The 15,972-nt window shown below is 35.1% G+C and overlaps 2 protein-coding genes across 3 annotated transcripts; both read left to right on the plus strand.

Moving 5' to 3' along the window:
• The first annotated feature begins 907 nt into the window (after positions 1-907).
• TTG2 (WRKY family transcription factor family protein) lies at positions 908-6,825 on the plus strand. Of its 2 annotated transcripts, none has more exons than XM_059572315.2 (7): positions 908-1,099; positions 1,237-1,323; positions 3,970-4,441; positions 4,520-4,651; positions 4,887-5,623; positions 6,015-6,173; positions 6,282-6,825. In XM_059572315.2, exons 3-7 carry the CDS (start codon positions 4,223-4,225, stop codon positions 6,466-6,468), a joined length of 1,434 nt encoding a protein of 477 aa, XP_059428298.2. In that variant the 5' UTR covers positions 908-1,099; positions 1,237-1,323; positions 3,970-4,222; the 3' UTR covers positions 6,469-6,825. The 2 variants fall into 2 exon arrangements, with proteins under 2 accessions (XP_059428298.2, XP_059428297.2); XM_059572314.2 differs by having other exon boundaries at positions 3,980-4,441.
• A 5,192-nt stretch (positions 6,826-12,017) lies between these two features.
• On the plus strand, positions 12,018-15,020 carry CDL1 (Protein kinase superfamily protein). The gene is given in 6 exon segments (XM_059572316.2): positions 12,018-12,367; positions 12,792-12,982; positions 13,330-13,519; positions 13,611-14,002; positions 14,305-14,583; positions 14,585-15,020. Coding segments are annotated over 6 exon segments (1,194 nt in total). The 5' UTR covers positions 12,018-12,252; the 3' UTR covers positions 14,612-15,020.
• The last annotated feature ends 952 nt before the right edge of the window (positions 15,021-15,972 follow it).

Below are 15,972 nucleotides of genomic sequence, written 5' to 3' on the forward strand. Positions count from 1 at the left end.
TCTCTAAGTGATATTTACAATATAACATGCTCATATTTATAGGAGAATCATATTGGATACAAATAAACTTCTACTCTAATTAGGTTAGCTAGGTGATAGTATTTAACTATTCACATATAACTCAGTGATAATTTTTTAGTGTGACTCAGTGATATTCTTTCACTATTAGTCAGTAATAATTTTAAACTGTGACTATTATTTTCGAACTCTATGATATACTCTAACAGTTTCGGTCACTCTTACGATCACTCCTAATGCCATTGAGGGTGGTTCAGCCACTCCTAATGGCCAAAAAGGGGTGATCAAAATCACCCTTGGCCGTAGGAGTGGTCGAAACTATCCCCATTGCAGTCCATTAATTTGGCTACAGAAGTACTAAATTAATATTTACCCATAGATTAAGTACTTTATGTGATACAAATTAAAACTTAGATGAAAATAAAAATAAAAGGTACTAAAAAAAATAATTAACCATAATTATGAATATATCCTTCAATGTTTCTTTCAAAAATCCAGGGGGAAGGTCTGTTTCAGTAATCAATACTGGGCCTTCACATACATTGGTAACGTGTGAAATCCACAAAACCGTCGGAAGAAAATAATAGAGCGTTTAAATTAAGAGTGCCAGATTTTCACAATATGCCACGGTTTCCTGACCAACGGACAAGATCCGTTTCACCAGCCACTGGGATTTGGCGTGCATTTCACGCGCCACTATCTAAATGAGATTCTGAGAGAGTCAAATGGTTGGAAACAGAGACCGTTAGTTGGCCGTACAGTTAGGCTCGGGGGCTCTTCCTTGCTCCGAACCACCGATCACACTATCACAGTCTGAGACAAAAATTACTGAAACCCCACAAAAAAAAAAACCATTTGCATAAAAATCATAAAATAACAAAATAAATAGTTGGGTGATGGTGGGATTTTCCTCTTCTTTCTGCTGCAACTTTTCTCTGTGTCAAACTTTTCTCTCTCCCTCTAGATTGGGTACCGTTCAAAAAACCCCATCATTTTTCTTTTTTCTTTTCAAGCTTGTGTTCTGCACCAAAAAGACAAGCCCAGTATATCTAGTGGCCTTTCATTAGTTAAACTGGTTAAGGTCTCTCTCTCTCTCTCTCTCTCTCTCTCTCCAATATCAAGTTCTTGTACTTATGTGACTGTTTTTTTTTTTTTTTAATCTTCTAAATTCCAGATTCTATTTATTGCTTACAAAGCTCTCCACTGTGTAATATACAGGTGAAGGTGAATGTTATAAAACGAGTTGGTGAATGGTGCTTCAAGAAGCCAACCAACTTCTTAGCTTGTTAGTTATTTGTCTGTCTGGTTAGTTCTCACTTCCTTTCCTGTTTATTTTGATTTTGACTATGTAAATCTTTTTGGGTTTTGATCTATGAGTTTATGTGTATGTGCTTTTAGCTCTTAGGGTCACTGGGGTTTCTGGGATTTTTACTTTTTTGCGTCTTTTTTTGGGAAAATTTATTCGATTGTTGTTGTGAATTAGGAGGGAGCAGAAGGGTTAAGGTGAAATTGTTTTCTGTTTGTTGTCATTCAATATGCTGGTTGCTTTGTTTCCGGGCAGTTATTTTAATTGATGTTGTGTAGGATTCTTGGAAGCTTTTTTTTTTGTTGTTGCCTATTGAGTTGGGGTTTTCTTTTCTTTTTCTCTCTCTCTCTCTCCTTTTTTTTTTTTTCTTGAAAAAGATGAAAGAATCTAGGTTGGGTGTTGGTGAGTTTCTTGATTTAGCGTTTAAGAATATTGTCCCCATATACAGATTGAGATATTTTATGGTAGTTCTCGGATCTGCAAAGAGTCGCAGCTATATTCTTGGCATTGTGGTTTTTGAAGAGGAAAATTTCGGGTTATTACAACGCTTTATAAGGTTTATTATCTATATTTGGATTGGTGACGAGGTTCATGTTCATGATTATGGAAGAAGAACATTAAGGGCTGCTAACGGAGGAGCTGAGCTTTTAGGGAGAAAAGTATTTAGCAAGTGGCAAATTTGTGGTTGCAATGAGAAACAAGGAAATTTAGAGAGTTGGAGGCAGATCCTTATCATTAAGCCTGCTCACAGATGTAAGTTGGATGGTGAAATCCACCAAGGGATATCTCATATCTATCTGATATTGTATTGTATTTTTGCTGAAGAGAATGAATGGATGCTTTAATAATAGAGGTTTCGAAGATTGCAGAGGGAGAATTATTCCTGGTTATGAGGTACAAATTCCATTATTCAACTAAGGCAAAATCTTGGTTGAAGCTTGAGAGAAACTTTTCAGTCATTCAAATGAGTATTTTGGGGAAACTATAGCTATTTCTCATTCTATCCCTCTTTGTTTGTTTGTTTGTTTTTCTTCTTCTTCTTTTGAGAGCGGCTTGGACTTCTTTCCAATGTCTTAGTGCTGAGGCGTTCAGTGATGGCTCTTAGCTTGTATCATAGGGAACTAGTTTCCAAAAAATAAATTCTCATTTTGTCATGCAACTTTGATGGTGTTCAAAACCCAGTTGATTTTGGAAATGGTTCCTGAATTTGACCCGTTATGACTTCATGGCTGAAATGATTAATATTTTGTTGGGAAGAATTCCTTGGCTGCCCAAAATAAAGAGCACAACCTCTTTAATGCTGGGAGAATTGTAGAACTTTGTTTAGTAGTAGCAGAGATATCCTGAAAGCGAATGGGTTTTTCTGGGTCAAGTACCAAATGCAGTTTGGGCTCAGTTTGTCTTAACTTAGAATCAATGCAATTTTGGGTGTGTGTTTTAGGTGGTATTTTGTTTTCTACTGGTGGATATTATATGAGCTAAACGAGGGGGTGATCTCCAGCCTGCATTTTAGAAATGACTTCTGGAGATATTGAGTTTTTATTTGTTTTTCTTTTTTTTTGGGTGATGTTGATTTATTATCATTCAGTAGGGATTACCATAAATTTCTCTTATAGTTTCTTTATAAATTATATTAGCAGTGGTAGTTTTTTGTAACTGTATTTTGCACTTAATATTTTACTGTAGTATTTCTACTCTTTGTACTTTGAATTGAATAGGGATTAAGGGTTCATAATGATTTAGGGACCATTGAACTTCATAGTAAGACTAACTGACAATTTTTTACATGACTTACAAACCAGACACGAACGCAACACAATATTAGTGGGTTAGAATGAAAGGGTTTGAACTACTTAATTAAATAGGTCGGGTGAGGGTTAACCTATATATTCTTATACACATACCTTCATACGACCTCAATCCGATACGTGAGCACCAATTGTCACCCCTATTTCACCCTTCTTTCTAAACCATTTTAAGCATATTTCCGACCAAAAAAAAAAGGGGGGGGGGGGGGGGATAAAAATGAAATTTAGAACCAAATATAATTGCTTTATAGTCAAAGTCATACTTAAGAACTTTGTATTTTTATTTTTTATTTTTAAAAAAATGATTAAAATTTAATGTAAAGCCCTTCAACTGGAAGGAGCTTCAAAAATAGAAGAAAAATATGTTTGCTTATAGTTTTAGAGACTTGCTTCAATTTGATCCAGTTATCTTGTATCTTTCTTTGTTTTTTTGAAAGATTTTACAAGCATAGGCTTTCTTCTAAAGCTAGCCAGCTGATTAGCATGGTTAAAAATTTCTTCACTAATGTCTTTGGTGTCTTCCCATCTTCCTATGATCCTATCCTATATTTATGTTTGGTTCAATTATGGAAAGGTCAGTCGGTTTGATGAATGAATGTTCTGGAAGTGAGATATAACAACTGATTTTATATATGTCTTCACACTATTACATTAGCATTGGGTTACGAGTCAGATTTGCAATGCATGTTTCATATAGCAGTGGTTTTTATACCAAGTGATGCATGCGGATGCATGTGGCATAATAGTATTCTTTAATATGATGATTAATGCCTTTGCTCTTCTCCCTTCTTGTCGTTTTATTATTCTACTCGCTAATTGTTTATCTAATAATAACAGTATTATGCAGGTTTGAAGAATAATCTCAGTTTTGTACAGCTGGAATCAATGTGGACAAAAGCACATCTTACTTGTCCTTCTACTTAAAGCACCACCTCCTAACAAGTTCATAATTTATCTTGCTATCTCTACTAGAGGAATACCGAGTACTCCAGGCATATGATGATTGGAGTTCAAAGCTTTCCATTAGTTCATAGGTTTATATCTCATGCTCCATGAAAACGTAATTAGAAGAGCATTCTAATCGTTTGGGATGGATATTAAGGAAGTAGAGAGAATAGTTATTGCTAAACCAGTTGCTTCAAGGCCTACTTGTTCCAGTTTTAGATCATTCTCAGAACTTCTCGCAGGCGCAATTGATGCCTCGCCTTCTAATGTATGTGCTGAAACTGCAGTTGCCGCTATTAGACCAAAGACGGTGAGGTTCAAGCCAATGGTGAATCATGCTCCTGCTGGACTGGTTTCTTCCCAGGTGAGCTTCTAGTTCTTCAAAGTGTCCTTCATTCAGTTCTTCTTATCATCTGATCTTTATGGTGCCCTATAATTTCAGGCTGAGATCTCTGGAACAGCTGTGTGTAATTCATCTGATAAGGTTTCAAAATTTGATAGCAAATCAACTGTGATATACAAACCATTGGCTAAACTTGTATCGAAGACAACTGTTTCTCTCTTGGCAACTATGGTCAGTTGCTAAAACCTGCATGTTTGTTGTTTTATAGGGGTACCTCTTTCTTTTCTGGCATATATGGTCTTTTAATGGCCACTCCTGTTGTTTTACTGTCATTTTACTTTTATCTCTTTGTTCTGTCCTCTATGAACTTGTGATCCTATGCAATACATGTGCAGAAGACATAAAATTGAACTTGGATAACTGTGTTCTTCCAAAAATATAATATTTTTTTTCCTTTTGCTACCAGGGAAACTTCGATACTAGCCATCAACAACTACAACCATCAGTTGAGGCTTCTGTCCAACATACAAACCAAGATAAACAAAATTTCAGATCCCAAATTACCTCAAATCTTCACCAGAACATTCCATCACATGTTGAAACGAACCAGACAATTGGGCCCTCAAAGACAGCATCCCAGAACCTGGAGGAAGATCCAAAAGCTTTGCCGATCATAGCTAATGCTGATAGACCTTCTTATGATGGATATAATTGGAGGAAATATGGCCAAAAGCAAGTCAAAGGAAGTGAGTACCCAAGAAGTTATTACAAATGCACGCACCCAAATTGTCCCGTGAAAAAGAAGGTTGAGAGATCGTTGGACGGTCAGATTGCAGAGATTGTCTACAAGGGTGAGCACAACCATTCAAAGCCTCAACCTCCGAAGCGCAACTCGTCAGGGACACAAGGGCTAGGAATTGTATCTGATGGGCCTGGTCAAGATGCTAACATTCCATTGTGGTCTAGTCACAACAATGAAGGGAATGAAGGGTCTGAAGGTAGAGTAGAAAACCAGAATGAAGTAGGATTATCTGCACGTTTGACTTATCAGGGCAAAACTCCACTGCCTTATGATCCTGCACCAACTGGAGTAGTTAATGCTGGTGGTGGAACTCCTGATCATTCCTGTGGTCTTAGTGGAGAATGTGAAGAAGGGAGCAAAGCAACAGAGCCAGAGGATGATGAGCCCAGAAGTAAAAGAAGGTAAGATTAATAATGAATGCCTATAGCGACCTAAAATGAAATCAGTAGCATGTATCACCAAGGTCAGTGGCCCTATTTGTTAGAATATAGATTAAATAATTAAATTTATTCCTGAATTCGAACTGTGGCTTCATCATTCACCTTTAATTTTAATTAAATATTCTACTTGCTGTTTCCTATATGCTGAAAGAATCACTAGCCCTCTGCTTATTTAAGAATTAAATAAGTTTGTCTTATGCCAATTTGTTTACCTTTTTTCTTTCTTCCTATATATCTTCCCCTGCGTCCTTACACAGTCAATAAGGTTACTCTTTTCTGTGAACATCATAATCATTCCTTTTATTCAAGTTAAAAGTGATAGCATTTGCTGAAAATATGCTCTCTGCTTCAGGAAAAGCGAGAATCAATCCAATGAAGCAGGCATATCAGGGGAAGGTGCACAAGAGCCCCGCATTGTGGTGCAAAACTCCACCGATTCCGAGATTATGGTTGATGGGTTTCGCTGGAGGAAATATGGGCAGAAGGTTGTCAAGGGAAATCCATATCCCAGGTTGAGATTTGTGTACATTTTATGTCGATACGATCTCTTAAAAGTCTGAAGTGTTTGGTCTTTCCTTCCAGAGAATATTTCTTAAGCATCACTTGATCTGTCTTGCAGAAGTTACTATCGATGTACCAGTCTCAAATGCAACGTGCGCAAACATGTGGAAAGAGCATCAGATGATCCAAGAGCTTTTGTCACAACATACGAGGGAAAACATAACCACGAAATGCCAGTGAGGAGCACAAATCCAGTGGCCTCTGAAACAGATTTGCAGGCTCCTAAAAGTAAAGACAAGCGATGATTGACACCGTGGATTGAAAAACTTCAAACAACCCATCATTTAATCAGACAAAAGTAGGCCAGGTAGAGAGTTCAAGGGCATCAGAAGCCAGACGGCTGAAGCAATCTGCAATGGTGGATCATCTCATAGCTTCTTGATGAAGACAGCTTCTTTTTTTTTGTTTTCCCCTCCTTTTTGTGAGTAACTCAGATTCTGAGACGGTGAAATAGCTTATAGCTGCTGTCCTTTAAAGCCATGTTGATGGATCACTTAGCTTTTTTAGCATATTCTTTCTCTTTTTTAATTGTTTCCCACTCCATAATAGTAGACTTGCATTACACATCCAGTGTAATATTTATATATGTGCGCTTTAAATTCCGTTTCACTTGTTGAATTCTTGTTACAAGCTTCATCGTTTGATGATTTAGCAAACCGTTGGCTATGTGCTTAATACGCATGGACGTTCAAAAAAGTACAAGCATTTTGGATTCTCTTATATTTATCCTTCCCATGAGCTTCATGAACTTAGGTTGAGATTTTAGAGAAGTGCAGCCCTACAATTCCTTTAATCCATGCCTTTCATTCAAATAGGAATGGCCTAGTCAAGCCAAGTAAACATTAAAAGGCAAAAGAATAAAAAATAAGGCTTCGTTTGCTTTGACATTTTCTTATTTTTAAGTGTTTGGTGTGACCAAAAAAATTGGTCAAATTAAAAACATTTTTGGTTGACCAAAAAAACCTCTTTAAGCCGTGTAAAATGTTTACTTTTTTAAAACCATTTTTCGAGTTTAACCTTGTTGAAAGTTGCATGCTATTGCTAGAGTTTGCTGGACGCCATTAAAGTTAGCATGAGGTCACTGGTCGTTGTCACAATTTTTTTATACGAGCTAAATGCTAAAAAAACGTTTTCAACTGAAATCATTTTCCTGAATAACAATTTTGCTGAAAATATTTTCTTACTGTCAAAACAAACAAAACATAAAAAGAAGTGAATGTGGTGGCTCACCACCTCCTCATCCTTTGAGGAGGTGGTCAACCACCCTAATAATTGGCTTAATAGTAGGTGAACACCCTTTACAGCCTTTTTCTTTTTATTTTAAGTAGCCGACCACCCCCAATCACTTCTTTGGGGTGCTCAAAGGTAGTCGGACCACTATATCTCTCAAATCAATTTTAACATTGGACATAGATTTTCTCCAAATTTATATATATATATATATATATATATATATATATTTCTCAACTTTTTGAGCCCACTTAAAATAAAAAATAAAAAAAATAAAAAATAATAATTTTTGACCCATAAAAATTATAGGTGCCACAGTCCAAATATTACTCGATCTATGCCTTGTCAATAACATGCACCAAGTTTTCGTTTGTCTTGTTGTGTGGACCAACTTCAACATTTACGGTTTGTTGAGGATGAATGGGATTAATTAATAGATGGTGTGTTCCAAGCTGGACACCTGGACCGCCAATATAGCATAGGGAATCTAGATAATCTTGGCCGTCCGTCCCATGGATTATGATCGAGGGATCCAATTAAATAAAGATTGTAGGAATATTGATGAAAGAAGAATAAATGTCCAATTTCTCTAGCTAATGGCGTCTTCCTCAAGTTACAAAGATACTCTTCCTCTTCTTCTAAATTCATTTTCTTCCCACCTAACTTATGTCTTAGTTTTATTTGAATTTCAAACGATTAAGAATAATAACTGCCAAAACACACGGTTGACAGTTTTGAATATTTGACAGCCCCAAAGCATGGCCCACCATCAAAATCACAACATCATACTTCTTCATACCCTAAAACTACTAAAAAAAATATCTACTTCCCTCCACATGTTCAAATGTACTTTTGTTTTTGGAGTGTGACATTCCTTGACGATAAATCTTATTCCGATTTCCGTAGTGCTTCCTTTTTCTTAACCCCTTCTTGGGCCTTAACTCCTTCTCGGGGTTTGGGTATGGTTGAAGAGTTTTTCAAACGTCATGTTCTTACTTGTTTTGGTGCTTATACCGCGTTATGCGACCATTATTTTCTTGGCTTTCTCTCAATATATAGAGGACTAGATCGGTTTTTTTTTTTAATTATTTTTTTTTATTTTTTTAAAATTTTTTATCTCTTTGGGGTAATCTACGAACCCATTTTCTGTTTGTTATTTCCAAATTCGGCCTTTATTTATTTATTTATTTTTGTTGGATTTGTTGCGGAGGAGTCTGCACCTCTTGAACTTTTTGTTCCTTTGTAACCCTTCTCATTTTTTAATGAGTAGTGTATTTACAAAAAATAAAAAACTGACACGACAGTTTTATAGACTGAGTTGAAAAAAAATTTCTATGATAGCAATCCTTGTTTACTAATGCTCAAAGGAGGAAACACGATTTCTTTATGTCTTTCAAAATGTGATGTTACTTTTAAAATGACCATCGAATTTGACATAATCATAATTGAATTTTGACATATTGGTGATTTTCAAAGGTACATCATATTTAGAAGAACAATACCTCATAGTATTACTCAATCTTCCTTTGTTAGAATGATGCCAAATTACTATAGCTTTAGCTATAAAAAAAGAGTTACTATATCTTTTATTATAAATCAACATGATATATATATATATATATATATATATATATATATTTTGATGTATTAGTTTTTTTTTTTTTTTTTTTTTTTTTTTTTTTACATGTTCACACAAGGGAAGGGAAGAGGGGGGATTCGAATTAGTGACCTTCGCTTCATGAGACGTGGGACGATGTGTTATAATATATATATTTTTATTTGTTACATAAATAAAGTAAAAAAATAAAAAATTATAACATTATTTTATTATAAAATACTTACAAAGCGGCGTTATTACAAAATATCAACCACTAAGTTGATTGTATCACAATAAATTTTGAATGAAACAGATGGAACCAAATTGGCGGGGGATAAATAGAGCCGTTTGTGGGCAGCTGTCTCGACGACTTTAAATATCAATCGAGGGAAATTAAATATATTTTATTTGCACAACTCTCTGGGGCCTTTATTCTATCATCATTATATTAACATCTATCCGCATCAAATTCGAGTATATACCTCTTACGTTGATGTGATAGTAAAGTTTAACCTTTCGATTAACAACAGAGGAAAAAAAAAATCAATGGTTAATATTTATTCCATCTTATCATAGTTGCATGACAACTGTATCTGAGTTTACTAAATACCGTTCCTTGTAAGAGAATTTGCACGTACAAAGTATAAGGATTTGTTATTTCATGGTTAATATTTTATTTTATTAGTGTTTATGATGTTATATGGTGAATATGTTGTTAACTTGTTATGTCTTTTAAAATTTTTTAAATGATGTGGTATTAGATACATTAATAGATAAAGAAGAGTGCTAGCCTGCTAAGCTTACAAATAAATTTTACAGAAAAACTTTTACAAACTGATGTGGCACAACATGATTGGATATAAAATAAGTTCAAATTTTGAAAAACCTAATCATGTTGTTGTGCCATATCAGTTTGTAAAATTTTTTCTATAAAATTTATTTGTAAGCCTATCATTTCTCATATATAGAATAAGGGAAACAAGTACACCTCTCCCATCAAACTATCATTTCATTATGAATGTTCTCCCTAAACTATTAAAACAATAATGGTAATGTCTCCCAATGCCGGTAAAAAGACAAAAATGACCTTAAAATTTTTAAAATAAGATAAGAATATTCTTATAAATTTGGGAAAAAATAAATAAGAAAGGAGAGAAAATTAATTGTTTTAAAAAATAAAACAAAAAATGACCCCTTGGAGTTTTTAAATTTTTTTAAAAAATAGTTTTTGTTATAATTTTAAGAATTGTTTTAATTTTATGAAGGGTAATTTTGTCATTATGAGACATTGACATTGTTTTGATAGTTTAGAAAACATTGACAATAAAATTAATAGTAGTTTAAGAAAAATATGTGTACTTTTTCCAACAATAAAAAATAAAATTACCGTAAAATGTCTCAATTTCATTTCACTTGAAATAAAAATATCAATTTTGGTACAACCAAGCTCAACAGTTAAATGGCCATACCAAGAAAAGGTCATAATTAAGCCTATATGTTTTTCATTATGTGGAAAGACAATTCAGGATGAGAACACAATAATGTCTGTTGTTAAAGGTTTGTCTCCCACAAAATGAAAAGAGAATTACTTCAAGTAAATGTGGTAAACTAGGTCATTTCATACCTTTTAACAAAGAGCTATCATGTCATTTTGAAAGTTGCAAGACAATACCGAAAATGCATATTCGCACTAAATCGAATTTGTCTCATTAAGTAAAACTTAGAGTTGTGGTAGAGTGGTCGTGCGGTCACCCCTTCTAAATACATGGGTGACCGCTTGCCAAAATAGTGGGTTTATTTTTATAGGACTAATTCAATTGGATGTAAATATGAATTTTCAATATTGTGTTCCAAACTAATGTGACAACTATGTGTTAAACGATGCAAAAGACATGATTCACATCATGTCCTTGTTGAGGTTATTCTCCAGTGAAAAATGTTTTTAAAACGATTAATAACCCCTTCTTAAGATGCAAAAAAAGACATGATTCACAGCATGTCCTTATTGAGGTTATTCCCCAGGGAAAAATGTTTTTAAAACGTTTAATAACCCTTTTTAAGAAGGTGTTTCTGCATTCTAATCGGAAAAAAAAAAAAAAAAAAGTTTTAATGTGACACTAAGGTAAAAAGAATTTTGATTCTTCTTAAAATGTTTTGTGAGAATAGTTGTTTGTTAATTTTTTTTATCTATTTATTATTTTTTTAGAGAATCCTTGTTTCACAACCCTTTTCATCCATTTGATACTGTTCATGCATTTTTTCCCTAAAAAAATTAGCATAAAAATATATATATATTTTTTATAACATCGTTCACTTTTTATTACTATTCAAATAAAAAAATCGATATATATAGTTTTCGTTAAAAAAATTTTAAACTTTATACGAAAAAATGTAAAATTAGTTATTGTGCTTTACCTGATTTACAATTAGCTCTATGCGCTACATTCAAATTTCGCCCACTAATTTAACAGATTTTGTTAGTGTGATACTGAATTAAATATGACAAGTATTACAATTCTATTGGTTTTACATTTCACGCTATCATAATCTGTTAAATCAGTTAACGGAATTTAGTTGTAGTGACTAATTTTTATTTTTTTTTGGCAAACTTCAATCATTTTCTAATGCAATAACAAAGACAAAACCATTTGCCAAGGCGGAGATTACATTTGAACGAAAAGAAAAGGGAATAGAAGACCAGGCAAGTAATCTCCCTCAAGATCTTTGTTTGGCCAGATCAACGCGGAAGTGATATGATTTCTCACGGATAGACTATACGAGAAGAAGAAAAAAGAGCATCCTCTCATCATAGGTGGCGGGTCCCTCCTTACAGTGATATGTCTGCAGAAAACTAAAATTAAATTGATAAACCAAAAACACCCCATGGTCAAACAACCAATAATATACGAGAAATTTTAGTCCAAAATCCACAGCGTTGCACGTCTGTCTGCTGGTTGCTGCTCGCTTCAAAACTGGCCTCCCAATCACTAGTAAACGTTAAAGAAAAAGTGAAAAGAAGAGATAAAATATACATTACAGGGAGACTATAGAAGAGAGAGAGAGAGAGAGGGAGAGGGGTGGCTCTGTTCCAGTTCAAGTTGTACGGCCTCTCTCTCTCTCTCTCTCTCTCTATATCAAATAACTGGTCTTCTTCGTCTTCCTTTCTCGATTAAAACTTTGCCGGGTTTTCGGGAATAAAGAGATGGGTTGGATTCCCTGCTCTGGAAGATCACACAGTAAAGCGAAGACGAAGAAGAAGACGAAGAATAAAATGGAGCTGCAGGAGAAGCCCTTCGATCGGATCGAACCCACTTCAGGTATTTAACATTAGTGTGAGTACGTAAATGACTTGGCGGAAAATCTATGACTGTTTCAGTGTGACCCTTTTGCTTTGATCGTGCTTTCAATCGGTTTCTGCACTGATTGGTTGCTGGTGTTTATAACTACAGGGGTCTTGTTTTATTTTTTTGATAAATTTTCTGAATTTCTTATCTGGGTTTGCGAAAAAATGAACGATATTCATTAATTCGTTTGTATTTGCATGCCCATTTGGAGTTTTTTTTTTTTTTTTTTTTTTCTCATCTCGGAAATGCTAAATAAAAATAAAGCATACTGTGTCTTTTGTGTTCTTTGTTCATGCGGTGCTGATGCTTCTGGTTTGATCTCCTTTTACTGAGAATCAAATCCAAAATTTCATTTGGCTCTTTCCAAAGTTTTTCATTTCCACGTGTGAGTTTCCAGGAAAGTTGAAGCCAAGTTCCTCCTTGGATGCCACGGAGGCCTCTAAAAGTGGAGGCTCCGATCAGATTTCGGCGCAGACATTTGCATTCCGGGATTTGATTGCTGCAACTAGAAATTTTAGAGCGGACTCTTTCTTGGGTGAAGGAGGTTTTGGTAGAGTGTATAAAGGGCGTTTGGAAAATACCGGTCAGGTTAGTTGAGCTCATTATAATTGAACTGTTCATAATAGAAGAAGATAAAGTTATAATTATTTCATCATAATCTGTCTATAAGTTGCACATTTGATTGCTTAATCCACAAAAAGAAAAGAAAAAAAAGTTACATTTATGCTTCTTTTCTTTTCTTTTTTTTTCTTTTTTTTTTTTTTTTTTTTGGTGCCAACAGTTGCTTTTTTTTTTTGGATAAATCTTGATTTCTTTATATAGCCTACTATATATGGGATTACAAAAATAACTCACCAAGGCAAGGAATTGAGGTTTTAATGTGTGTGAACAAAAGTGACAATGAAACTTGATCCTTTTAATCGTGTTTGGTATAGGCTGTAGCAATCAAGCAGCTGGATCGAAATGGGTTACAAGGGAACAGGGAATTTCTTGTTGAAGTCTTGATGTTAAGTCTGCTGCACCATTCTAACCTTGTTAATTTAATTGGTTATTGTGCTGATGGAGATCAAAGGCTTCTGGTTTATGAATATATGCCTCTAGGATCTTTGGAAGACCATTTACATGGTATGTATACTGTATACTGTATTATACGTACGGCCCCACCTGGAAGACCATTTTTTAAATCTCTAATTTGATATTTTGGCCTATTTTGCAGACCTTCCACCTGGGAAGAAACGACTTGATTGGAATACAAGAATGAAAATTGCTGCTGGCGCAGCAAAGGGATTGGAATATTTGCACAACAAGGCTAGTCCTCCTGTTATATACAGAGATTTGAAATGCTCCAACATTTTGCTTGGTGAAGGGTATCATCCCAAGCTATCTGATTTTGGCTTGGCCAAGCTTGGGCCTGTCGGGGATAACACACATGTATCCACAAGGGTCATGGGCACCTATGGATATTGTGCTCCAGAGTATGCAATGACAGGTCAACTCACTCTGAAATCAGATGTTTATAGCTTTGGGGTTGTTCTTTTGGAGATCATTACAGGCAGGAAAGCAATTGACAGTTCAAAAGCTCCAGGAGAGCAAAATCTGGTTGCATGGGTAAGAGATTGCCACGTAGTATTTGCTGATGTTGATAGAGTTTTGAGGCCTTCCTTGTTCAATAGAAAGAAAGAAAAAAAGATTATTGTTGAAGTATGTTTGATCTAACAACTGTGTCTGTTTCATCTGATGCAAGCTATCTCAACAACTAGGTTCCTATATATATATATAAAGTAGTAATTATGCAACTTGAGTTCTTCTCAACAATTTAATGCCAAACATTGACCTGGAAAATGATGATTATCCATGCTATATATTATGATGTTGATAGTTTATGAAATTTTATCCTGACTTGATGACAGGCAAGACCCTTGTTCACGGATCGATCGAAAATCTCACAAATGGCTGATCCATTGCTTCAAGGCCAGTATCCTTCCAGGGGTTTGTACCAAGCTCTTGCTATTGCAGCAATGTGTGTTCAGGAACAGCCTCATTTGCGACCGGTTGTAGCTGATGTTGTCACGGGTTTGACTTACCTTGCTGCACAAAAATATGATCTTAATACACAGAGAGTGCAAAGCTGCAGCCAGGCCCCCTTTTCTCCCCTTCGAACAAAGAACAATGATAAGAAGCTCAATGGTGGTCGTTGATGTGAGAGAGATTGATTGAATAGGAGATTAACTTAAGAGTGCTCTATGATAGTTGTGAATCTGAATGGTTCCTTCGACGCTGAGTGGGCCGCTACCAGCCGTGCCAACCATGGCTGCGCCTTGGTAGTATAGCGGTCGACGCTCATAGGGATGGCATTATATATAGTGGTTGGTGATCAGAAGCTCAAAGCTCAGTCATCGACGGTTTTTCATTGCGTTTCGGTTGTGCCTTAGCTGTCAAATTTTGCGACGGTCTAAATAACAGGTGGATTTCCCTACATCATTATACATTTGTCTTTGGAAGATATTTGTATGTTCTTTGCTCAATGCATTTGTGAAACCAGGTTGCTGTACACATACAGGCCTTCAAACTTTGGCAGTGGTTCCTTCCTCCCTTGTTTTTGAAAGTTGACATTATTCTTTGTTTACTCCTGGTATTGTTCTGTTTATTCTACCAATGAAAGCTCTATAAAATAAAACATTTCAATAACCAAATGTTATATTTATCAATTTGGCAAGGGTTGTAGTTTCCTATTTTTGGAAAGAAAAACAAAATGTGCTATGCCCATTTCCATATCCAACTTGAGAGGAATTTGCTAGTCTTTTCAAAGGGAAAAATAAATGAAAGGAAGTTACATTATGTTCCATGAATGCATATAAAGGTACAGTTGTTGAATGAAAATCAATGCTCAATAGTGGGTTACAGCTTCCTATCTACATATGGGTGGAAATCCTTGAGTACATACTGACACTGTGAAGGCCCATTGATTGAATTACATCTGCAAATTTATAGGAAAATGCAAGTGTTTTTCTAATCGTAGGTGGATATTATTTTCTAAAATTTGGGTGAGACAAATAACGGCCACTTTTTTTTTCTTTTTAAAATAATATTTACGTAAGACTAAGAGAACACCAAGAGAGCACCTAACATTCTCCAAATTTATATGCTATTGATTTTTAGGGTATTGGTTGAGCTTTCATTCTCTTTCCTTTATTCTCTCTCATCCATGGTTAAGAGTATCTTATCTTGTTCATGGCTAAAAGTGTCTCACCATAACGAAATATTATCCTACGATTCTAATTTGATGATCACTTGTACATAAGAAACGAATTGAGGCCTTGTTTGGTAAAATTTTAGAGAACTGTTTTCACTCTTCAAAGGCCGAAAACTTATTTCAAACATCACAGTTTTCAGATGTGGTTCCAGTTCCACCGCTAATAATATACTTTTCAAAACAAACCACAAAAAATCTTTCCACCCATTCTCTTCCAAATTTCCAATCACCATCGAGGACTTTGCATGACCCTCGTTTTTTTGACGCCGGTGTTCATCGTTCACCCCTTAACATGCCAAACTTCCAATTTCCAAGTAAGCTTTGT

The sequence above is a fragment of the Corylus avellana genome, chromosome 10 (assembly GCF_965113065.1).
Source record: "Corylus avellana chromosome 10, dhCorAvel1.hap1.2, whole genome shotgun sequence".
In the NCBI taxonomy this organism is placed as follows: domain Eukaryota; kingdom Viridiplantae; phylum Streptophyta; class Magnoliopsida; order Fagales; family Betulaceae; genus Corylus; species Corylus avellana.